Source organism: Arachis hypogaea, chromosome 14, assembly GCF_003086295.3.
Source record: "Arachis hypogaea cultivar Tifrunner chromosome 14, arahy.Tifrunner.gnm2.J5K5, whole genome shotgun sequence".
NCBI classification, from domain to species: domain Eukaryota; kingdom Viridiplantae; phylum Streptophyta; class Magnoliopsida; order Fabales; family Fabaceae; genus Arachis; species Arachis hypogaea.
In genome coordinates, this window is record NC_092049.1 from 131,019,443 (window position 1) to 131,046,802 (window position 27,360).

The window sequence follows — 27,360 nt, forward strand, 5'->3', positions numbered from 1 at the left end:
TAAATAACTACTAACTAATATAACATACAATAACTTAAAAATAACTTAAAATCATATATATACTCATGGGTAAGAATGTTTTGAATTATGTTATGATAAGATAAATAAATGGAAAAAGTTAAAATTAAAATTCAGGATGTAAAAACAAATTCATTTTTAAAATTAAAATGTTATAAAGTATGTTTATAAACATAATTATTTAAATTTATTATAATTAATTTTTTTATTTATCTTAAAAAATGGAAAGATTTGGTTTTTTCATTTATTCCTGGTCACAATTAATTGACAAATTAACTATTGAAAAGTACCAAAATATATAATTTTTTTGTTTAATATTGTATAATTTTATATTTATTATTTTTGTATATTATTTTTATTATTGTTATTTTTTTATAATATAAATTATTGATTGTTCAGACGGAGTAAATTACACAGAAAAAGGTTAACTTTAATTGTGAAAAAATAAATCGCATTAAAACAAAAGAGTACTAAAAAATACTAAAAAGAATTAAACATACTTCAAAAAATAACATTTGATAAAATACTTATATATATATATATATATATATATATATATATATATATAATAGAAATAATACTATCCTTATATATTAATTTTGTATAGAGTTTATATAATTTATTATAATTTTATAATTTAATTTAATATTCATTTAGGTTAATATGCTAAATTATTAGTGTATTTTATATTATTTTTTATTTTTGATATATAATATATTTTATTATTTTTTATATATTTTTATAAAAATATTAGTGTTTAACTTTTTTAAAAAGTAACATATTTTTTAATATTAAATAATAAATAACTAGTTCATTGAAACAAAGAGAATTTATTCTAAAAACTGATGTCACTAATCATAAAAAATAAAATAGATAAAATAAAAAATTAAAAAAATTATTATACATAAACTGTTGCACATATTTACGATTTTTGTATTAACTTTTTTACGTTATATCCTCTATTTAAATTTTAAATATTTTTTATTTATAAATTTTTAGTCTTTATCGATTTATGTTAGCAATTCAAATAGATTAAATTTAACACTAAAATATAATATTTTACAAATATTATAAATACATAATTTTAAATTTTATTTTATTTAAATATATAAATTGTCTTAATTTTAAAATATTTTCTTAATATTAAGATAAAAATTAAAATATTACTAAATTACAATAAAAAACAAAGACAAGAGGTATAGTATTGTAGCATTTGAACATAATAAATTTAGATAAGTCCAAAATAACAGTCAAAATAACAACTTTATAACATCTACCTTTATAGATAAAGAGACACAAACAATACACACACAAAACAACAACATATAAATCCTAGCAAATTACATTATTAGTAACTAAGTAGAAGGACAACGAAGATAAACCAACACAAACAGTAGACATAAAACAACATATAAATCCTAAGAACGATAGTACGGAAGAACTAAGTACGAGAACAACGACATTATTAGCAACTAAGTATGGGAACATACATCAAGACAACAATTTCATAACATCTATTTTTCTTCGTTGATAAACTTGGATTCATTAATATCGATGCCTTCTTCAGCAACATGCTCTCCGCCGGACTTATCCAAGGTAGAGAGGCCTCCTTTACGTCTAATTTCTTGGTAGTCCGTAGTCCCTATCTGTTCCTTTTTAGTCTGCCCTCCTTTTGTATCCATTTCATGATATCCTTCTGATCCCAACTGCTCCTTTCTAGTCTGACCTCCTCTGCTCCTTCCTATACTTTTACTTATATCCATAAGTGATATTAATATGATCGAAAAAATCATCTTAAAAGTATAAAGAATATTTTTTCATTTTCAAAAAGTAATAAGTAATAGCATTTATATTTTTTATAGGTTTTAAAATTTTCTTAAACAAATAGTATCATATATTAAAACTAGTTTTCAATAGTCTAAGTTTATGATTCAGATTTGTTGATCCCAAGAAAAAAATTTTTCACACAAAAATTAATTAAAAATAGAAAAAGAACGTGAATAATTTGTCTCTTCTCCTTATTCATTTAAATTTCTTAAAAAATAATAGTATGATATGTTAAAAAATTTTTAAATAAAACAACATACACTTAAAAAAAATTATACAAATAATGCAAATTATTATTTAAATTATTAAATTACTTTTTATTAGTAATAATTTAATTAGACTCAATTATGATAATAAAAATACATAAAAAATATATAAAAAAATTTTAAAAATATTTAATAAAATTTATATCTTATGTATTCATTATGTACTCTCATTAAAAAATAAAGTAGAATTGAATTTATATTATTATTAATAAAAAATAATTTAAATAACACAAATCAATTGTATACCTTCAGCAAGGTGTTCTTGAACTTCTAGATTCTTGCCACCAGTACCATCAGGAACCACAGTTTCACCTTACTTTGCCCTCTCATCAAACTCTTCATGCTTTTTTTGCCGAGTTGTCATGTTACTTACACGCTCAGATTTTTTTTCACCATATAAAATTTTTGTTCTTCTAGAGATGTTTATAGTGGTAACTAAAGACGTAATTTGAATGAGAAATAAGTCAAGAGCAGCATGATTTATATAGAGGCAAATAGGGTTACATTGCATACATTGCATGTGAACCAGTAAAGATGAAGGACGCGCGTACACTTGCATGCATTGACTTGTGTACGGTTACATGCATTAACACGTGAATGAAGACGTGCACAATGATACACTATTAGGTGGGATGATGGTGACACGTACATACCATATATAGTGAAAGAGACTAACTAGATTGCAGTGGATGAGTTTCAGCCCGCACCTGATACCTACACCTGATACCTACACCTGATACCTTTTTAGTTTGTTGTCCCTCCTACTGTATTGACGTGTGGAATGTGAATAATTTTAAATTTTATTTTATTTAAATACTTTTAAAGTATCTCCTTAATATTAAGATAAAAATTAAAATATTGCTAAATTACAATAAAAAACGAAGACAAGAGGTATATTTAGCACTTGAACATAATAAACTTAGATAAGTCAGAAATAACAGTCAAAACAATAACTTTATAGCATTTGCCTTTATAGATAAAGAGACACAAACAGTACACACACAAAACAACAACATATAAATCATAGCAAATTACATTATTAGCAACTAAATAGTAGGACAACGAAGATAAACCAACACAAACAGTAGACATAAAACAAAATATAAATCCTAACAACGATAGTATGGAAGAACTAAGTACGAGAACAACGACATTATTAGCAACTAAGTATGGGAACATGCATCAAGACAACAGTTTCATAACATCTATTTTTTTCCGTTGGTAAACTTGGATTCATTAATATCGATGCCTTCTTCAGCAGCATGCTCTCCGCCGGACTTATCCATGGTAGAGAGGCCTCCTTTACGTCCCATTTCTTGGTAGCCCGCAGTCCCTATCTGTTCCTTTCTAGTCTGTCCACCTTTTGTACCCATTTCATGATATCCTTCTGATCCCAACTGCTTCTTTCTAGTCTGGCCTCCTCTACTCCTTCCTATACTTTTACTTATATCCATAAGTGATATTAATATGATCGAAAAAATCATCTTAAAAGTATAAAGAACATTTTTTCATTTTCAAAAAGTAATAAGTAATAGCATTTATGTTTTTTATCGGTTTTAAAATTTTCTTAAACAAATAGTATCAGATATTAAAACTAGTTTTCAATAGTCTAAGTTTATGATTCAGATTTATTGATCCCAAGAAAAAAAATTTTCACACAAAAATTGATTAAAAATAGAAAAAGAACGTGAATAATTTGTCTCTTCTCCTTACTCATTTAAATTTCTTAAAAAATAATAGTATGATATGTTAAAAAGTTTTTAAATAAAACAACATACACTTAAAAGAGATTATACAAATAATGCAAATTATTATTTAAATTATTAAATTACTTTTTATTAGTAATAATTTAATTAGACTTAATTATGATAATAAAAATACATAAAAAATATATAAAAAAATTTTAAAAATATTTAATAAAATTTATATCTTATGTATTCATTATGTACTCTCGTTAAAAAATAAATTAGAATTGAATTTATATTATTATTAATAAAAAATAATTTAAATAACACAAATCAATTGCATACCTTCCGCAAGGTGTTCTTGAGCTTCTAGATTCTTGCCACTAGTACCATCAGGAACCACGGTTTCACCTTGCTTTGCCCTCTCATCAAACTCTTCATGCTTTTTTTGTCTGAGTTGTCATGTTGCTTACACGCTCAGATTTTTTTTCACCCTATAAAATTTTTGTTCTTCTAAAGATGTTTATAGTGGTAACTAAAGACGTAATTTGAATGAGAAATAAGTCAAGAGCAGCATGATTTATATAGAGGCAAATAGGGTTACATTGCATGTGAACCAGTAAAGACGAAGGACGCGCGTACACTTGCATGCATTGACTTGTGTACGGTTACATACATTGATACGTGAATGAAGACGTGCACAATGATAACACTATTAGGTGGGATGATGGTGACACGTACATACCATATATAGTGAAAGAGACTAACTCGATTGCAGTGGATGAGTTTCAGCCCGCACCTGATACCTACACCTGATACATACACCTGATACCTGATATACCTGATACCTTTTTAGTTTGTTGTCCCTCCTACTGTATTGACGTGTGGAATGTGAATAATTTTAAATTTTATTTTATTTAAATACATAAATTGCCTTCGTTTTAAAGTATCTCCTTAAAATTAAGATAAAAATTAAAATATTGCTAAATTACAATAAAAAACGAAGACAAGAGGTATATTACTGTAGCACTTGAACATAATAAACTTAGATAAGTCGAAAATAACAGTTAAAACAACAACTTTATAGCATTTGTCTTTATAGATAAAGAGACATAAACAGTACACACACAAAACAACAACATATAAATCCTAGCAAATTACATTATTAGTAACTAAGTAGAAGGACAACGAAGATAAACCAACACAAACAGTAGACATAAAACAAAATATAAATCCTAACAACAATAGTACGGAAGAACTAAGTACAAGAACAACAACTAAGTATGGGAACATGCATCAAGACAACAACTTCATAACATCTATTTTTCTTCGTTGGTAAACTTGGATTCATTAATATTGATGCATTTCTCAGCAGCATGCTCTCTGCCGGACTTATCCATGGTAGAGAGACCTCCTTTATGTCCCATTTCTTGGTAGTCCGCAGTCCCTATGTGTTCCTTTTTAGTCTGCCCTCCTTTTGTACCCATTTCATGATATCCTTCTGATCCCAACTGCTCCTTCCTAGTCTGGCCTTCTCTGCTCCTTCCTATACTTTTACTTATATCCATAAGGTAGCGTTTGTTTTGAGGTACTGAGACAAAAACTGGGAGACTGAGACTCAGTATCATGTTTGTTGGCTCAGAGACTGATACTAAAATTTGTCTCTGTCTCCAAAATTTCAATATTTCAATACTTCCAAAAAGTGGGGACACATGAGACTGAAATTTTTTTAGAAACGGAGACTGAAACTTTAATAACATTTTATACCTAAAATACCCTCGTTTCAATTAACTAATTCCAATTTTATCTTTCGTACAAATTAAATTAGAACTTTATTCTTGTTTCTATTTCTGTCTCCCACTTTGCACCAAACAGAATACTGAAATTTATTTCAGTCTCTGTCTCTAAGTCTCTGTCTCTCAGTATCAGTCTCTCAGTCTCTATCTCTCTACCAAACACTACCTAAATGATATTAATATGATCCAGTAATTTGATCGATTCGATCACCGGCTCAATTCTGATAACTATGGTTATAATGGAAACAAATATTTACATAAAGTATTTGCTGGAAAGTGTAGGATCAATACTTAATAAAAATGTGTATCCATTTTGCGCATCTTTTCGCATACGAACAAAATTTCTAAAATAAATTAAAAAAATAATTATTTTCTAAAACAAATAATTTTATTTTTAATTTTTAAAATATATTTTTTTAAGAATTTGAAACAAGTTCGTCCACTCATATTCGTATATTTTTTATTTGATTTACATAATTTAAATAGATATAATTTAATTTAATTTGATAAAAATAAAAATAATTCTATTATTGTACTCATGTGATTAATTATATTTATTTAATTTAAAAAAAATTAACTTAATTTACTCTTTTAAATTAATTTGATATTTAACAAGTTAAATATTTTAATAATGTATTAAATATTATAATATTTATATCTTATTTACTTGAGCTTTCATTTCGAGTTCAATGTTATATATTTTAAAAATTTTATTAAATTTTAAAATGAGTCTAAGATCCATCTTCACATAAATTGTCTATTTTAATACAATATTTTTAAAATTGTCCATTTATTTTTGTGTAAAATCATGTAATTAATTTATTATATTATGAAAAGATTCAAATTGTTGATTTATTAAGTGCCTAATCTATTTAAAGAGTATTTTATTTATAATTTTTTAATTTAAAAATAATAATTAGTACATTGATATTTTAATTTAAAATTATCAATATTAAATGATTAATTTTTTAAATCGAATAAACATAATTATTCATATGAGCACAATAATATGACTACATTTATTTTTATCAAATTAAATTAAATTATTAATTTAAATTAAAAATTTTATAATTTAAAATTTTAAATTATGTGAATAGGAACTTATTGGTTTCAATGAAGTTTGTCGGCAAATTTAGTTTAGTAAGTTCGTGATAAACTTGTTTTAAACTCCAAAAATATTCTAAAAATTAAAGATGAAATTATTTATTTTAAAAAATAAATATTTTTTTATTTATTTCAAAAAATTTTCTTCCTGGATGCACTTCATGTTCTTCGTTAATATATAACAAAATAATTCATATTATTGTAGCATTGTAGACTCATATGTTCCGTATGAGACTTTTATGAAAATATTTATTTTTCTAAGACTATTAAATAATTTTGAGTAACTGATGAGGTATTTATGAATTTTATAAAAAATTGAACACCAAAGCACTAACTTATGTCAGAAGTATCAGGAGTATCATTTATTTAATTTGTGCAGACTAAAATTCACTTATTTAAATAAAATTGTACACATATTTTTAATAGTTACCAAATTAAAAAATGCATCACTGCAATCGGTGAATTTTAGCCTGGCTAAATGAGGTAAATGATACGCCTAGTATTTCTGACCTAAGTTGGTGCTTTTGCATAAAATTCATAAAAACCTCATCATCGGTTGCTCAAAATTATTTAATAGTCTTAGAAAAATAAATATTTTTATAAAAGTCCCATACTGAACAGATGGGCCTACAAGTTGTGGCTATGAATATGTTGATTGTTAAGTAAAAGAGGCAATTATATGTGTTATAGTGAATGTATATTAGTATTGTCTAAGAGTAGTACTAAGCAGATTTTGTAATTTGTAGTCATCAATTAGTTATTATTAATATTTTTAATGGTATAAAATTATATTTAATTATATAAATTACTCAATTTTCTTATACTGATAAAATACTGACCAAATTTTAATAAAAATATTGGCCTCTAAACTTTTTCGTCATGTAATTATGATTTAGCGATAAAAAGTAAAAGCGTGCTTAACATAATTATGCACCACTTTTTCTTTATTATAGACGATAAAAATCTATCGTAAAAAAAATTAACTTTGTACAATAGTTCTGATTTTGAGTATTTTTTATTTGTAAGTTTTGGTATTTAATTAAGTTGGTTGCGTGTATAATTTATGTTTTGTTTGAGATTTTTTATACTTCGTATTTAATTATAAATAAAACTATTTCATTAGTCTGAAGTAATTTTTTCTTTTCACATTGAAAAAATTTTTTATGTTAAAATTTTAATGTGTTCTTATTATTACTGTATTCAATAATTTATTTGCTTATGATTATTGCTATATTATATTTTAAATATTTTTATATTGTTCTTATATTGAATATTAGTATTATTTTACTGCTAAACTCTATCCGATGGGGTTAAAACTAAAGAACATTTCTAATAATATTTGACTATTTAAATTAAAATGAACCAATTCTATTTTGTGATTTGGCCATCCGATGTGTGGTATATGTAGCTCCCTTTTTTCTTACACTTAATATTTAATATTTATTGACATTGAAATCATCAATTCAAAAGTAGTAAAAAAACAAGGTTTATATGTTAAGAGTAATGTCCACAAAAAAAAAAAAAGGATATCAACATAATGTATATGGAAAGTTAAACATTAAAAAAATGAAATAAAAAATATCATTGTTGAGAAGATCAGAGCTAGCAATTAATGCACGTTCCATAATATATAATGCAGCCCCCAACCAAATATAGTACGAAATTCTTTCATTCCTTGCAAGATATATATTTGGTCATGATTCATTTGTTTTTTCTTCCCAAGCTATTGAGAGTGACATAATATAAGTTATCCCCAATTATAATTTGTGGTTATTGACTTTTTTTTTTCTTTTTCTTTTATCTCCCTTAATAGTTGTAGCTAGTAGACTTTTTAGTTTAAATCAATCAGTGGACGCCAAAATTAACTGTATATGAAAGTAACTAGATAACATTGTTTCATAAACATAAATAATATTCTTTTGCCAAAATTGTCTTCTTCTCGGTTTCTGAGAGAGTCTGATTTTCTAGATATTAAATGGAGTAGAGAACCATTAATTAATATATTATTTATTCCAACATAGGTTGAAATTAATTTATACATGTAACACACAATTAAATAATATTGATGATGATGGCACCCGAATTTGGTAAAGATTTGGCACAGAAACTCATTATATGTTTGAAAGTTTCACCAAGTACGGTATTTATAACTGTGTTTCATGAAAGTGTCTTCGTGGATGTGTCTAATAAAAATATTTTTTTTATGATTGTGTTTAATAGAAGTATCTTTATAGATATATTTTCTAGATGTATCTCTTTATATATGTATTTAAAATATAATAATTAATTATTATTGACAATAAATTGACAAATAATATATTAATACCCTATACTTTTCCAAGTCAACCATACGCATGCAATCTTCTCCTAAATTGACTTCTATTTTTGTATCTGTCTTTTTTTTCCTTCGCCTATATTATCTTCTCTTCTCTTTCTCAGCTTTAATTTTTGGAAATTTCTTTAATTATAAGTAAATAGATAAAGAATAAAGGTTTTCTTAAATTTTTTAAAAATATATGTATATTACGCATAATAAATATTTTTGATGTTTTTTTTATTAAATAAAAATAATCCTCACTTTACTATTATCCTTAATTTTTCTCTAATATTTGTTAGTTTGACTTTTTAGAAAGTGGAATGCCATTTGATATCTGAAAAACTAATTTAATACATAACTTGAAATTCTTAGGTTCCTTCTTCCTGAAGATACATATTTATATAATGAAGTTGATGGTGATTTAAAAATTTAAATCATAAATAATAATCATACACCTCATTGAAACATTTTAGTTTGCCAAGTGGAAGGACTATAACCAACTATTTCGTTACTTGCGCTATTTACCTCCATATATATCTGGCGAAAAAAATGGCAAACTATATTATATATATATATATATATATATATATATATATATATGAGATAAAATATCCTAGTTAATAAGGAAATGACATGAGAAATCTCAATATATGATGTTAGATATTGATTATTTATTTGAGTTAATATTGGATTCAGTCTGAATTTGTAACTAAATTTTAGTTTAGTGCTGAAATTTTAATTATTTTTTTAGTCCTTAAATTTTGTAAATATAATTTATACTAGTTTTTTAATTACTTTTTGACACACATGTTTTAGGAGAAAAATTTCAATAAATACAACTCACAATATTTTTTTTAGCTATTTGAGTGCTAAAACGAAAACGACATCGTTTTACAAAATAGTCTCACGTAGTATTTGACCGTTGATATTTAAAAATTAAATAAAGACAATTAAAATTTTAAAGACTAAATTGAGATTTGTGTTCAAATTGAGAGATAAAAAATTGAATATTATCTCTATTTATTTTTTAAAACTTTTATGGTAATTATTAAACCACTCTTCCACCTTAACTCATGACAATAATAAGGAGATTTCACGGCCCATATCCAAAAAAAATACATAAATTCAATTATAATTTTAATTTTTATTATTTTATTTTATCTTTATTTACTCTTATTTTTCTTAGACTAATACTCTGTATATATTTAATTTTACTTTTATATTTCAATTCCAAACAAATAAAAAAAAGGTAGAAGATGGCTTAAGTAGGAAATAAAGATGGAATCATATCTCTGCAGAGACATGTCCAAAATAAAGTTATGAAGCAAAATAATAAAAAAGGGTAATTTTACTCCATCAAAGGCAGCAAAGTAATGCATTTCATGTTAGGCCTGTGCGTCAATTTCTGTCTACAAACTCTGCTGGTAAGTTTATATATTAATATAAAAAAATAAATAATTTTTTAAAAATAAATATAAAAATTATTATATAAAAGCTAATTTAAAAGGTACAAGGATTTAAGAGTATGCTATTAAATTAGTTAAGTAATAAATATCAGTAAATTAAACAATTAAAACATAAATTCATCACATAATAAAAAATAATACATATAAAACTATTAAATTACATAATATTTTTTTTTATTTTTTAAACACATATCTCGTATATACTTTCTTAAAATTTTGGAGTGGAGGCCACTATTCCACCCCCTTCTAAGTCCGTCCCTGCACCTATGCTTGCAGCATATATATACAATAATCCTTTTTCACTAAGTAACATTTCTGATTTTTCATGCAACTTTAGGTATTAAAAAATGGCGGTATTATTGGCCTCATTTGTCCAACAAAGTGAAAGTTCTGATGCCTTGTCGATCCCCTTTGACTTGTATGGAGCAATGTTGTGAACACCAATATAGAGAGAACCCAGTAAATCATTCTCAATACACTCATACATTTTTTGACAAAGTTTGTCAATGATAGTGGTCAGATTGATTATCTGCATCCTTATCTCCATGACTTTATCATATTTAAAAGTTTGAAAACGTTCCCCCAAAATTTTGGAGAGCTTTTCAACGTTTGCCTCAAGCTGCTGCTGCTGATCCTCAAACAAATTCTGTTTTATTTCCCTTTGAGCTTCTGTCATTTCTTCCTTAAATAGCTCGTCACCAAACATGTAAAACGCAAATGCATATGAATATGATAGGACACGCCTAGATCTGAAAAGTCTAGAGAGCCCATTATTTACCCAACTATAATCCCTAAGCGTAGAATGTTTTTCTTCTGAGACAGCAATCCTCTTTTGTATAGTCTCCTTCAGTTTACTCTCAAGCTTAAAGGAATCTGTGTGAGCTTTGTAACGATTATGATAATGCATATAACGATACAGATCCCTCTTTGCCCTTTCAGCTGTTTTTTCTTGCTCTTCATAGCGACCACAGCTATGAGCAGCAATGCTTGACAAGGTATGCTCTCGACCGGTAGCTCCACCACACAACCAACAAAAAGCTTGACCACAGATACAGCTAACCAAGTTACAACCACCATTTTTCTCGACCGGTTTGTGGCACTTTGGACAAGGCTTGGTATGAACTGTTATCCAATTAACAGTTTCTGATTCATCTTGACACTTTTTGGCCCAAAGCTCCCACATCAAACATGAGCATGGGGAATGTGCTTCTGACAAGCAATTAAAGCAAAACTGTAAACCACATGAACATTCTACCTCACATAATTCATCGTCCTCAACACGTATTGCATTCCCACAATGAGGCGCACTAGGACACCATTTAACTCTCTTGTTGTCTTCAATATAGGATTCAAGAAGAAAGCGTTCATATTTCTCTGCCATATCGGGGTGCTTTTTGCTGAGAAGAGTTCTGACAACAGCTTCATCACAAATGGAATAACATTTGTGTGCCATGCATCTGATTCGCTTACTTTGACCCTCATTTATCTTGACAATAAAATGCTCTGTCCAACAGGGGTTGCAAAAACAGTGACCGCAGTCCATTTTTGTTGTTTCATCAGTAGGAACATCCTCTATGCAAATTTCGCACATTATTGTCAAAGGAGCAGCTGATGAATTAGAGTCGTCGCGATGTTCATCCACTGTAACACCAGCTTCAGAAAACAGAAAATGTTTTCCCCTATCTACATACACGGCAAACAACTTCTCCACATCCCAACGATGAAAAATAAGCAGGGTTCGTGCATGTTGCTCTCTCACCGATAGCATGTCCATCACCCTGCGCAAATCCTCCTTCTGTGCAGCTAGCAATGACTCCTTCGTAATCACCTGAGTAGAGGGACCCTTGGAAGAGACTAATTCATAATCGTTATCATCGTTATCGAAGGCGTCGACGGAGTCCTCCGGATCGGAGTAACGGTATTCATCATCGCTGCTGGCAGCGTAATCTTCCATTGAATTGTGAGTTGGTTGAGAAGGGTTAGGGATATGGATGAAAAAAATTTTATTAATTGTTGAATAATTGAATTGAATTGAATTGAAATATGAAGGTAAAATTAAATATATATAGAGTATTGGTTTAAGAAAGATAAAAGAAAATAAAGATAAGATAAAGATAAAATAATAAAGATTAAAATTATAATTAAATTTATATATTCTGTTGGATTGAATTTGTAAATTGTGAGACGACTTTATTTTATTTTTATTTATTTTTATCTTTCTTAAACTAATATTCTATACATATTTAATTTTACCTTCATATTTTAATTCAATTTAATCAATCAACAATTAATAAAAAAAATTTCATCTTTTCTTCAATTTTATCGGTAACGGCTTCTTTCATAGTTCATACACCGTAAATTAAGAAAAATATGCTTTATTCCTAGTTTTTCTCCTTCAAATGTTTGTTTTCGTTTGGCCTATTCCACTTTATTTATTTATTTATTAGTAGAAATTCTAAAAGTGGACCGGTACTTTGGATAAGTATCTTCTTTTTCTCTACCTGAAATATTTTTAAGTAATAAATATAAAATAATTTTAAAAATTATCAAAATTTATTATTTATTTATTATTATTTTTAATTATTAATTTATTCTTTTAATTTAATAATTTAATAATATATTTTTAATTTATATTTTTAAATATTAATAACTGATTAGTGGTTCAAAAAATAAATTTTACAAACCCTTTAACATTTTTTATGAATATATATAATTCGTTGAATAAATATATAATTCTTACCAACAAATCCATCGTGTATTCCTATAAATATTTAAGATGCTGAACCCGTTTATTCTTTTATTGCACTTCTTAGTTTTAAATATGTCATGCCAAGGCAGCCAAGCAAAAGATTACGAGGCTGACGAGAATGATGAGGAGGAGGATGCGTGGTTTATAAAGTCCATAATTGTTTATACTTGTTCTTGCCGTTCAATTATTTATTATTATTATTATTATTATTATTATTATTATTATTATTATTATATACATAAAAAATTCATATAAAATTATTTTACAATTATAATTGATTTAATAATTATTTTTGTTATTTTAATATAAAAAATCAATTTTTACTTAACTCTAATTTTTGTTATAAAATTATTATTTTTTAACTCTTATATGTTTTCTAAGATTTATTGTTTAGAGTAGACTTAAAATTTAAAATAAAAAAATTATTTAAAAAAATTAGTTAATGTTAATCGAAAATGCATATCTTTAATTAATTAATACCGGACCCACAAGAATTGCAATAGATCGAAAATGATTGATGATAATGAAACCTTACAAATATGGTTTTTATTATTTGTGCCCTTATATTTGTCAAAAACTCAAAATATATGTGAAAGTTTCGAGAAAGAGAATGAGATATATGAGTGACTAATGGTGGGAGTAGCTTAGGCAATCTAATCATCTAAAGCTCCTATTCTTGGTTTAGCTTCCATAATGTATATTTTTTGGTGAACAACCAAGAGAAAAAACAAAAGAGCAAAAAAGAAAAAGAAAAGAAATCAGGTTCTTAACAGTAAGAGAGGATAAACCACCTCTAGTGGCTGGTGCCAAAGGTGAACCTCATCAGTTCTGCTACCTCCAGATTCCATTTTTGCCAACCGATCTGTCACGACATTAGCTTCTCTCGGGATAAGCTCAAAACGAATATCTCAATCCCTTCTTAACTTCAAGTCAAAGATCAGTTGTATTACTTCTTTTTCAAGATGCCAGAGTGGAACTTGCCAACCAGTCACTAGCTCAAAAGCTGCTGCGCAATCTGTCTCACAAACAACAAGCTTAAGACCCGCCTCCCAAGCCCAAGCCAAACATTTCCATATACTCCACAACTCCATCTTGATGACACTAGATCTAAAGGAATTTCCTGAGCATCCATCCCATTACCCATTGACTGGAACTATCGCGAATTACCCACCCAAAACCAGCACAATCATCCCCCAAGTTCACACTCCCATCACAATTTAACTTCCAAGCACCAGGTTCTGGCGGAGACCAAGACAGAGGTTTTAATCCCTGGAAGCAACACACTCGATTCTGAGTTGTATATTCAAAATCTACCATGCACCTGCGAGCCTTGTATGTAATTGACCCAGCAGATCCAAAAACTCCCTGAAAATTACCCATATTTCTGTCTTGCCAAATTGACCATATTATAGCTGCAAATTTGGAACAACCTTCATTGAGGAGGCCATGCTTGAACCAATCATGCACCTCGTGAGAGCCAAAGAAACACACATCAGAAAAATCTAGAGAAACCCAAACTGATCGCACCACTTCACAATCTCGAAAACAATGAAGAATTGTCTTCGGAAGTTGATTGCAACGTGTACATAAGGATGAGGAGGAGAGATGTCGCCGAAAATGCAGATATTGAGTTGGTACAGCATCATGAAGACAAAGCCACACTAGGAGCCTCAACTTTTCAGGGACCCGCGCCTTCCAAAATAAAAAAAATTGATAAATAAAACATGTAACAACTTAATCACTCGTAAATTAAAATAATAAAATTTACACATAATAAAAATTATAAATTTAACAGTAATGAACACATTACTTTATTATTTTATAATTTTTTTTACTTTAAAAAATCTTTTTTTTTGTAATGAAAAAATTATGGTCTAGATCTGATTTTAACGAAGAAAATAATATTGAGGTGGAAGAAGAAGACTTAGTAGATTTGTCATATGAACAAATACAAAACCTAAAATTGAAAAGGAACAACTGAATACATAGGAGTACATATTGTTATTCACTATTTATAGCTATTAGAAAATTAACCTTATTAAAACCTAACTCAATATGGTAAATAAATTAACTATAGTTATTCAACCATAATCAGTTACAGCTTGCTTTTGTGAGCCATTATATACCAGTTTAATATCATCTCCAACATCCTCCCTCAAGTTGAAACTGATTGAATTAGTTGCAAGTTCAGCAACATTATTATTATCCTCTCTTGAATTAAGGCTTGTTGAAACATTTATCCTCTTATCATCAGGATATCCTCCCTCAAGTGGGGCGTGTAAGTCAAGCATGACCAACTTGAAAAGTAAAGGTTCAAAGACACTCGGTGATAACGTTTTAGTAAGTAAATCAGCTGTTTGATGAGCTGATTTAATAGGTAGCAATTTCAGCACCCCAGTTTGAGACTTTTCACGAACAATGTGATAATCTACTTCAATGTGCTTGGTTCTTTCGTGAAAAATTGGATTAGCTGCAACGTACAGTGCAGATTGATTGTCACAATAGAGATTGATTGGGTGAGGATGAGATACATGGCAGTCATTAAGAAGATAAAGAAGCCATTGACCTTTTCGAGTTGCTTGTGCCATGGCACGATATTCAGCTTCTAAAGAAGAACATGCTACAGTTGTTTGTTTTTTACTCTTCCAAGACACTAATGAAGAACCTAAGAAAAAACAATACCCAGTTATTGATCGACGAGTATCGGAACAAGTTGCCCAATCCGAATCAACATAACCAGTCACTTTGAGATCATTATTTGAAGAGAAGAAAAGACCCTTAGAAGGAGATTTCTTGATGTATCGAAGAACATGTAGTGCTGCCCTGTAATGGTCATCAGTTGCACAATCCAAAAATTGGCTGAGCTTCCCAACTGCAAAAGCAATGTCCGGACGAGTATTGGTGAGATATAGGAGCCGTCCGAGCAGTCTTCTATATTGTAATGGATCTTGTAATCTTGTGCCACTCTCCTTAGAAAGTTTCCCATTATACAGCATAGGAACTGAAGCAGGTTTAGCTTCCAACATACCATATTCCTCAAGCAAATCAAGAGTGTACTTACGTTGATACAAAGCAATCCCTTCAAAACTACGAGCAACTTCTATTCCAAGAAAGAATTTTAACCGGCCTAAGTTCTTAATACTAAATTCAGCATCAAGAGCCTTTTTAATAGCTTCAATTTCAAATAGATTATCTCCAGATAAAACAAGATCATCAACATAAACAATAATAATAGCCAAGCCGAGGTTAGTGTGCTTGGTGAACAAAGAGTGATCATGAGGAGACTTGATAAAGCCACGTTGCTGAAGAAAACCACTTAATCTTAAATTCCATTGACGGCTTGCCTGTTTCAAGCCATATAAAGAACGATTCAACTTACAAACAGCACCATTTGGAACATCGAGACCTTTGGGGGTTTCATATAAGCCTTTTCTTGCAACTCACCACGCAAGAATGCTGTATTAACGTCTAATTGGTGAAGTTTCCAATCATGTACCGCAGCAAGAGTAAGAATAAGTCGTAAAGTGGTGATTTTTACAACCGGACTGAATGTATCAAAGTAATCATAGTCAACTCTTTGACAAAAATCTTGAGCCACAAGACGTGCTTTGTGGCGTTCAACACTACCATCTGGGTGAAACTTCACTTTAAAAATCCACTTGCATCCAATGAGGCGCTTTCCAAGAGGCAAAGAAGTGATAGACCAAGTTTTATTCTTCTCAAGAGCAAGCAATTCTGCACTAATTGCATTTCTCCAGCATTCGTGCTGCACAGCTTGTTCATAAGTCTTCGGTTCAACTGTTGTGGTTATTGCTAGGGAAAAAACTCTATGGACAGGGGATAGCTTCCCATAATCCACCATGTGAGATAGACCGTACCGCTTGGAACATGATTGGTTACTAGAGTTTCCTGTTCTAAGTAACATACAATGATAATCTTGAAGATAAGAAGGTGGTTTATATGTACGAGTTGATCTTCTAAGATCCTAATGATGCATGTTATCATTTGAATGAGAATTAGATGATGCATTATTTGGTGGACTAGTAGAAGCTACATGTGAATCAGTGAGTGAGATAGGGTCCCTAGGATCATAAAAAGAATCAATATTTACATGAGATGGATGAAATGCATCTAAAGAATCATAAGTGAAAAGATCAAATTTATTAAAATTAGAATCAGCAATAGGTAGAGAAGAAGCACTTATAAAATTTTTGGTCATGTCATCATGAAAGGATTTATATGGAAAATAATGTTCATAAAACTCCACATTTCGAGACAAAAATAATTCTCTAGTGTGAATATCAAACAAAATATATCCTTTTGTGCCAGGTGGGTAACCAAGAAAACTACTCTTTCTTGCTCGTTTATCAAATTTTTTTCGTCCATGAATTAACGTGGAAGCAAAAGCCAAGCATCCAAACACTTTAAGGTTACTGATGTCCGCATCCTTGCCAAATAAGGTAGCATAAGGGGTTTTATTTTTTAAAACTGGAGTAGAAAGTCTATTAATTAAATGAACAGCTAAACCAATAGCAAAATTCCAAAAATTTTTTTGGCAAGGATGATTGAAACATTAATGCTCTTGCAATGTTAAGAATATGTTGGTGTTTTCGCTCAACAATACCATTTTGTTGAGGTGTCTCAACACATTATGTTTGATGCACTATACCCTGTGAATTATAAAAAATATCAAGTTTAAACTCAGGACCATTGTCAGTTCGAATAATCTTTACTTGAGAATTAAATTGAGTTTTCACATAGGCAACAAAATTCTGAACCAAACTGTTGGCCTCTGACTTTAATTTCATGAATAAATCTATATAAATCTGGTTTTATCATCTACTACAGTTAAAAAATATTTATAACCTTCTAGAGAAATAAGTGACATTGGCCCCCAGATATCAATATGTATTAAATCAAAACTGTTTAAACTTGTTGTTTCACTAAGGGTATATAGTAACCGTGTTTGCTTGGCATAATGGCAAAAATCACATGGTTTAGAGCAAGTAGATATAGGAAACTGCACACAAGGATATCTTTGTTTGATAATATCAAATTTATTTTGTGGTACATGACCCAATCTAAAATGCCATAAATTCTCAACAGAAAAACATGAAGTTTGTGTAACCAAATTTGCTGTCCTAAGATTAGAAGAAAGTAAAATCTTGTCACTATGATTTTGCGGATCTAGAATCCTAGTACTCCTATTGTATGTTGTATTTTTTATGTTGTCTTTGTGTGCTAACTCTAATGCGGGAAAATCCATCATGTATAATTCATGCTTTGCTCTAGCTGTGCCAATCATCTTCAAAGAGGTCCGATTCTGTATCTCACAGATTTTGTCAGTAAAAACAATTCACAATGCAGGCCTTCTGTAAGTTTGGAAATAGATAAAAGATTGAAGTTGAAACTTGGTATGTACAGCACATCCGTGAGATAGAATGTAGCTGAAAATACCACAGCTCCACTTATAGTCGCAGTTGTGTGTGTTTCATCTGGTAATTTTACCAGAATCGGCCTAATATGTCTAAAATTTGTAAAAAAATGCAATGAGTGTGATACATGATTAGTAGCTCCTGTATCAAGCACCCAAGAATTTGAGAAAAAGGTTTTTACTGGCAATAATCGTGCAATATGAGAGCTCATGCAAAGTGTATAAGTCTCTAAAGGTATACCTCCACTTCCTGCATTTGATTGATTGACATCTCTCACACTTACTCCTTGAGAAGACTGTGCACACTCCTACCGAAGAAAGGTAAGCAGTGCATCTCTCAAACTCTGATTGAATTGGGATTGACCATCAGCTTCCTTGTCCTGCTTGACATTGTTGGTACCGCTCTCTTCAATTTCAGCAACAATATTATTAGCCATAGTTCCGTTGCTAGTCTCTCGTGGCCATTTCTGCCTCTGTAGATGAGGTGAAAATCCATGTTTGTGGTAACAAGTATCCACAAGATGCCCTACCTTGTGACAATAAGAACAGGTCTTAGGTGCTGAATTTCTTCCTCCTCTTCCACCTCTACCTCCACAGGTTCCTCGTCCTCTTCCTCTAGCAACACTGTTTGAATTATTGTTGAAATTATGAATTGAATTGGTCAAAGCTGTAAAATTCTGAGTCTCCAAATCTGATCCATTAAACTATCTCTCTTGCTAAATAAGTAGAGAAAAAATGTTATTGATGTCTGGAAGAGGCTTCATCAGTATGATTTGGGATCTCACAGTCCCATACTGCTCATTCAATCCTCTTAAAAATCTCACTGCATAAGTTTTATCTCGATAATCTCTCATAGTTCCTAAGCCACAGTCACATTTTTCATAGCATTCATTGCATTGTGGAACTGGTTTGAAACTATCAATGTCTTCCCAAATAGCCTTCAACTTGGTGAAATAATTTGTTATGCTTAGATTTCCTTGTTTCATAGCATACAGCACTTCTTCTAATTCAGCAACTCTGTATCTGTCTCCATGATAATACCTGTGCTTCAAATTAAGCCATAAATCTATAGTAGTTTTATTCCAAACAACACTCTGTGCAATCTCAGCACTCAATGATAGATGTAACCAAGAAACAATATAAGTATTACATTTATCCCATGCTACATATGCAGGATCATTTTTATCTGGTTTCACAATGGTTCCATCAACAAAGCCTATCTTATTCTTTGATTTCAGCGCTAATTTCATAGCTCTTGACCAGGAATTGTAGTTCTTAGCATTCATCACAATTGGGACAATAGAAACTCTAGGATTCTCACCTGGATGTAGGAAGTAAACACTTGTAGTTCTTAGCATTCATCACAATTGGGACAATAGAAACTCTAGGATTCTCACCTGGATGTAGGAAGTAAACACTTGCTGGATCCACAAGCAAATTGGTACTCGATTTCGTGCTCTGTGGCTGCAAACTCGAGAGTTGGCTTAGAATGCGAGCTAGATTTTGAAGCTCACCAACTGAAAGCTCCTAGTTCTCATGTGACCCGTGATTTCCCCGACATTAGGTCGGAAGGAGTGTCGGCCATTGATGCTAACTCAATATTGTATTTGTGCCCAAAACTTCACCTCTTTCACGATCTTCCATGTTCACCGCACCATGAAGGAATCGTGGTCTAGATCTGATTTTAGTGAAAAAAATAATATTGAGGTGGAAGAAGAAGACTCAGTAGATTTGTCATATGAACAAATACAAAATCTAAAATTGAAAAGGAACAACTGAGTACATATTAGTACATATTGTTATTCACTATTTATAGCTATTAAAAAATTAACCTTATTAAAACCTAATTCAATATGGTAAATAAATTAACTATAGTTATTCAATCATTATCAATTATAGCTTGTTTTTGTGAGCCATTAGATACCAGCTTAATATCATCTCCAACATATAAAAAAATATTTTAATTAATTCTATTGTATAATAATAAGTGAAGATGAAAGAACATTTGTGAATGTGAAAGAGGGTTTGGCTGATTGGATCTGGAAACTATAAAGTAAAAACTAAAAAGTTAAACCAATTTTCTAACAATTCCATTGTATTTACCCGATATATAAAGGAGATTAACACCTTTATTTCTCTTTCAGTTAATGTCTATTATCTCCCACCAAATGCGTAAGACAAAGAGAAAAATAGATTTTAATCCGTTGGCTATAATTCGGCTCAGATAAAACCATAAATCAAAATATATTTAGAACTAAATAACCACGTGCTACATCAGGAGTACGTGAAATACGTGTTTCACTTTTTTAATCAAACAACTATCTAGATTGGCTCAAGAATTTTTTCGCAAATCTCTCCAACTAAGCTACCACAACCTCAACAGTTGGGATAATAGCAAACAAGACTTTGTCAAACCTAAGAGAGATGCCTAAAGCTAACTCTATATATATAAGTGACCAACTTAGTCACAGGTACGCTACTCATTCTGAGTAATATTATACTTATCTTCTACTTCTATTAACTTGAGTAACTTGACCGTTGGAGTGGCTTTGCAAGTATCCACCGTCACCATTCTTAGAGGAAGCCACGCATAATCCACTTGGTCTAAGAAGAGGTGAGCTTAAACTTGCAACTCAACTAGCTATACTTTGAAATTGGCTATCCACATAGGAACAGATTTGTTTTCTCACTTAAAAGTTTTTATACGATTTTATACTATGGATTTAATCTAGAGACTTTGAGCGTTGGAATAATGATGTTCACATGACATGGTATTATGGGTAGTTAAAACAACATGCTTACTTAGGCTGCGTTTGTTTTTAGAAACAGGACAGAACATGACACTGAAATGGAGACAATAGGACAGAGACACTAAAAATTTTCTTTTGTGTATTGTGTTTGGATACGATGGACAAGACTAAAATATTATATAAAATGACTAAAATAGCCCTGTGATTCCAAATTTTCTACATCAATACAAATTAATTTAATAAAAAATGAGAGTACGTACAGACAAAACTTGAAAAAAATATTTGAAGAGACAAAAAATTTTAATAAAAAAATATATTAGTATTTATATTAAAATAAAATTTATAAATATAATTATTTTATTTTAAAATTTATTATTAATATGTAGGAATACATAGGGTTAAGATTAACAAAAAAAAATAAATTTAAAAAAAATCCATTTTTACATAAAAAAATAATTAGTTTTTACATATAAAAATCTATTTTATTTAAAAAAAAACTAATTTTTTTATCTAAAAACTAATTTTTCTTTATAAAAAATTGATTTTTTTTTAAATTATATAAAATCAATTACAATTTATAAATTATTTTTTAGCATTTTAAAAGATCAATTTTATTTTTGATAATATTTATCTTTCAAATGTTTCAAGATTAATTATTTTTGTTATTATTTTTATTACAAATCAAATAATATAATATAAAGTTAAAATGGTATTGAAGTAAAACGATAAAAAGAAAAGAATTATCTACCCCCAATAAAAAATTATACAGAAAGGAGAGAATACCTGAAAAAGAAAGAGATAGAGAAAGAACAGAAAGAAGTATCTCTGAACAACGCAATAGGAAAAATAAGAAGGGGTAATAGTAAAAAAAAAAAACAAAATTTATAAAATTGTCTGTGTCTACTCTTCCAAATCTCGTGTCCATCATTGTCCTTCGTGAAAGAGGGAACACAAAAGTATAAAAAAACATCTCGAAAACAATATGTTGACTGTCCATGTCTCTACTTCCAAACACTTTTTAAACAAATATTATCCATATCTCCTGCTCTGCTCCCGAAAACAAATGCTACCTTAGCTATTTAGATACCTTTTTTATCCCTGGCGTAAATCGTGTTCCCTATAAATAAATAAATAATAAATAAAATAACATTGTACATATTTCATCAATGTAGGTTTCTAAAGAAACAAGCAATGTCACAGAAAAATAAAACTGTTCTTTTTGGTGTCGTGATATAGATATTTTTTTTCGTTGCATTCATTTTTATTCTAAGCGGGCTTTCTTAGAGCTTAAATAAACACCCTCAAGTCCAGAGAAAAATTATTAGGCTTGACCTAAAAGTTCAAAATTTATCGGCTTTAACAGAAATAAAGAAGTGCTATATTAATCTCAAGAAATTCAACTTAAATGGCACTTTCATCACGTCCAAAAAAAAAAAAAAAAAAAATCCATTTTCACATCCGTCTTTCACTACGACTAATCATTTTTGGTCATATTTAGTGCTAAAGTAAATTATCTCTTTTTTTTTTATCAAAGATTTAAGTAACGTGAATTCTATTCATGAAAAACGTAAATTAGTTCGATATTCATAAAAAAAAATTAGATTCATTTGATAAAATTACCCAACAAACTATCTAAAATTTGAGTCACTTTGCTAAATCAATCCAATTTTTAACGAGTATTATATTAGTTTATCCTATGGAAATTTACTCTTGTGGCTATGAATATGTTGATTGTTAAGTAAAAGAGGCAATTATATGTGATATACTGAATGTATATTAGTACTGTCTAGCTACTTGCACAATAGTGTACGATGCAAGTATGGTCAAGTTTGATTTTATGTCGCCTAACTTTATATAATTTAATTATGATTTAGCGATAAAAGGTAAAGGCATGCTTAATATAATTATGCGTCACTTGTTTTTGGCAACAATCTTAACTGTATCTACTGAAGTTAATTTTTTGGGTTATTGTTAGGTTAGCTAGTTCTTACCTATAATATAGGTGCACATTAAAATTAACAATTAAAATTAATTATTAATATAAAATATATATTGAAATATAAAATATATATACAATAAAAATAAATTAAATTACATTTATATTTAGATTAAACTACTATTTTTATTTATAAAAATCGAAAACGGTGATATATCTATTTATAAAAGATAAAAATTATCATTTGTATCCATAAAAAATAGATTTTTGTTAACAAAATTATCTAAATTTTAAAAAATTAAATAAAATTCTCAAACTACCATTTTCTCCACTACTATTGCCATCATCTCGATCTACCCTCCCTCCTCTCTCTGGTGATAACGGTAGTGGTGAAAAGAATGATAGTTTAAAAATTTTACTTATACTTAATTTTTTAAAGTTTGAATAATTTTACTTACAAAAATTTATTTTTTATAGATATAAATAATAATTTTTGTCTTCTATAGATAGATATATCAGTGTTTTCAATTTTTATAAATAAAAATAATATTTTATTTTTTATATTTATATATAATATATGATAACTCATTTTAATATATAAATAATATTTTTCTTTCATAAAAGATGATAAATAATATATAGTTTTAGAAAACTTTTTACGTGTAGTTTCCCCAAGTCCCCATTCTTTACTTTATTTGATAGTTGTTTATCCGGCCAAAGCAAGAAGTCACGAGCACACTTCTGAAAAGACACAATATAAAAATGAAAATTAAAATCCAAAATAGAAGTGATTCTATTGGATAAGCCTCTTCATCATAATTCATCACTAGAGATTCTATACACATGAGATGCACTATAACCTAATATGAATTCCAACTCATGCCTCCTTTTACAGGGGGGAAAAAAAAGGCAAATTTTTGTTGTCCAAAATGTCTAGATTTTGTAATTTTCACTTAGTTTTAGTATATATTCAGTTATAAATGATGAATTGATAGGCAACTATATTATATAAATACAAAAAGGTAGTCATCAATCAACCACAGTATAAAAATATATATTTGATCATAAAAAAAATTAATTACACTGTTATAAAACTGTTATAAAAATATTTGAGTGTTTTGTTGGCTTTCATTATTATATTATGAAACGTTTAATTATTTTGAAAATTAATTATTTTATTGAAAAACCGTATGAAATAACAAATATAAATATACATAATAGCTAAATTTTTGTGTTTATAGTAATTTTTTTATTAACATGTGCTATATTTGAAAAATAGTTTATCTAATTTTTTTCTTTGCCAACTCACTATATTTCAAGATAAATATGTACAAGATACTTTTGCAAAATGATAAATTTGAGTGATTATTAATTTGTTATCTATCCAATAACACAAAATATAATACTTAAAATCCAAAACACAAGAGGAGGATTAAACATATAAAATAGCTTGCCTAACCTAACTCAAAAAAGTACAATGATGATGATAATGAGCACAAGCAAAAGCAGCCAACCCTATTTGAAGAAATTCCTCAACAAAAACTCCAAAGCCTTACCACTTTACAATAGTGACAACTACATATGATAAAATAAACCATACATGAGAATCTTATATGTGTTATGGTGTTTGGATTAGGGAAATGTTTTGTCGGCTCCACTAACAATCAAGATTTCTTTTTGTTTAATCAACCCTACCCAACCCTGTTTTTCAACCACCCAATCCAAGAGGCAACGTTATTGAAAGAGACAAATATATGTTATCATCTTCAAAGAGTTAAATTATTGATTTAATTGGTATTGTCAATTTATTTTTTAAAAGAATTATTGCTAGTATTGTCAATTGTTCATGAAAGATAACAACTCATTTAATTACTCCTTCAATTTCATTTTATTTTTTCTCCATCCCTCTAAGGATGCAATCATCACTATATATGTCGTTCCTAATGATAACTTAAACTTAGCTTGATTCATCCAATTATATACAAGAAGTGAGAATTGAAGAAAGATGAGACTGAAATTAAGATAATAAGTATAGAATAAAAAATCAATTCAAAATAGTTAAAATTACATTATTTTATATCAAGTTTTTTTATTTTATTTTTTTAATTACTGCTAGAATAAACGAGTAATTTTATATATAATAAATGAGTAATTGTGAATATTATGTGCATAAAATTATAAATATTAAATTAAATAAAATAGTAAGTACATTAATGCACAATAAAAATAAATAAATACATGATAGATTGAAATATGAACTTTAAAAAAGTTTTGCATGCACATTTTTCTAACTATATATTATAATGTCACTAAAAATATTTAGCTTCATTATTTATTATTTTTTTAAGTATATAAAAGACAGATATCTAATTAAGTATTAATATATAATAAACTAATAATTAAACTCAACTCATAGAAAAAAAAGTAAATTTAGGGTTTATGATTTGTAAATTGCAACAGATAAAGACATGTTTTATTAGAATTTAGTGGATGTAGAAATGGGAATAGAATGGGCTGGTGATGGTTTTGAAGAGGAGCTATCTTTGTGTTTGAATGACATCCACAAAGGCCCACTATTGAAAAAATGAGAAGCATGGCAAAGGATGAGTGCTATTGTAACACAAAATGTTAATTATATGTCACGCTCTTAATATTTGCGGCTATGACACATTTCTAGAACACAAAAAGCAAAGGCCCTACCATTACGTACTAAGAGAGAACAATTCCATTATATACAATATATACTAAGTGGTATTCCAATAGGAATAATTTATAGAAAAATAATAAAAAATTCTAACTTATCCTTCTATCTATTTTTTTTTAATTTTTAAATTATATACATATACTTATTTTAAGAACTAAAAAATAATTAAAAAAATGAATTAGAACTCCCACTTAAAATTCTAGTTTATATGCTAATACGAACCCACAAAATTTACTGAAGTTAATAATTTCTTTCTAAACAGAGGAAGTATCTTACTTTTGAGTATATTAACTGTTCGGTAAGTCGGGAACTAGTCAGTTCGGGTGAAGATCCTGGGAGATAGTAGGGGCTCATCAGATCGTGGACTGCCGGCCAGAGATGCGCGAGGTCCCGAGTATTTTGTGTGAGAAAAAGGGGGTGCCACCTGCAAAGACACTCCGACGCTCTTGTCAGTAAATGTGCAGGTAGAAAGGGTAATGTGATATATGACGTACCTCTGGGGAAGAGTAAATCTTCCCCTTATATATTGTCAGAGGTGGGCCCTATGAAGGCGGACCCACTATTCCGGAGACGTTTCCTTCACAGCTATGGGTGAGCTGTCACGGACGCGTGTCCGGGTCGGTGACAGAGCGCCCTACCCCCTGACCGTTCGAGTCGGGTGGAGCTTAGGTCGGCCCAAGCCAGTGGAAGGTTTGGGTCGGACCGTAACATTAACTAATTTTAAGGGAGGATTAATCGCTTTTGTTTAACTACACTCTTTGGTTTTAATCATTTTTAATGTTAAAAAGTAACATATTGTTAAACATAGTAACTATTAAGTACGAATATTTTGTTGAAATAACGTGTTTACATATCGGATACATTTTAGATATCATATTTATTGACACATGTGGTTCTTGTGTCTAATATATCTTAATAAAAAAATAAAAAATTCATATGCTTGAACATATTTAAATATATCACGTATCAACGTATCCAAATTTATTTTTAATATATATTTTTTAAATATATTTAGAAATAATATATATTATTATTTTTTAAATAAAAATATTTTTAATATTTTACATAATTAAAAAATATTAAAAAAATTTAAACAATTATTTAATAGCTTAACCTCTCTGGGTCCTATATGTCTCCTTAACCCATCATGTAGTAACCTAAAATTCACATTTATAATAAATTAATTTTTAATTTATTGGCTAAATAAAAATATAAGGTGAATAACCAAAAAAATATATTCCGATGTAAAATACTCGTACGCTTGATCCAATTTTTTTTAGAAACCATTAGTTGGAAAATAATGTAAAA

At 28.8% G+C, this 27,360-nt stretch overlaps 2 protein-coding genes and 1 pseudogene across 2 annotated transcripts; all 3 read right to left on the bottom strand.

The window, feature by feature from the left end:
- Positions 1-1,262: 1,262 nt before the first annotated feature.
- Positions 1,263-2,547, bottom strand: LOC112740646 (protein SLE1-like; annotated as a pseudogene).
- A 505-nt stretch (positions 2,548-3,052) lies between these two features.
- On the bottom strand, positions 3,053-5,364 carry LOC112743221 (protein SLE1-like). The gene is made up of 3 exons (XM_025792437.2): positions 5,138-5,364; positions 4,142-4,248; positions 3,053-3,543 (listed from the first exon to the last, which is right to left on the bottom strand). The coding sequence occupies exons 1-3, from the start codon at positions 5,362-5,364 to the stop codon at positions 3,317-3,319; spliced, it is 561 nt and encodes a 186-aa protein (XP_025648222.1). The 3' UTR covers positions 3,053-3,316.
- Positions 5,365-10,804: 5,440 nt separating this feature from the next.
- LOC112743222 (probable E3 ubiquitin-protein ligase ARI1) lies at positions 10,805-12,457 on the bottom strand. The gene has a single exon (XM_025792438.3). It carries the CDS (start codon positions 12,431-12,433, stop codon positions 10,820-10,822), a length of 1,614 nt encoding a protein of 537 aa, XP_025648223.1. The 5' UTR covers positions 12,434-12,457; the 3' UTR covers positions 10,805-10,819.
- Between the last annotated feature and the right edge of the window lie 14,903 nt (positions 12,458-27,360).

Coding starts and splice junctions, on each gene's coding strand:
- LOC112743222 (XM_025792438.3), bottom strand. CDS start 12,433: ATGGAAGATTACGCTGCCAGCAGCGATGATGAATACCGTTACTCCGAT.
- LOC112743221 (XM_025792437.2), bottom strand. CDS start 5,364: ATGGATATAAGTAAAAGTATAGGAAGGAGCAGAGAAGGCCAGACTAGG. Junction 4,249..5,137: donor ATCAATATTAATGAATCCAA/GTTTACCAACGA, acceptor ATGACAACTCAG/ACAAAAAAAGCATGAAGAGT. Junction 3,544..4,141: donor TCAAGAACACCTTGCGGAAG/GTATGCAATTGA, acceptor GTAAAAGTATAG/GAAGGAGTAGAGGAGGCCAG.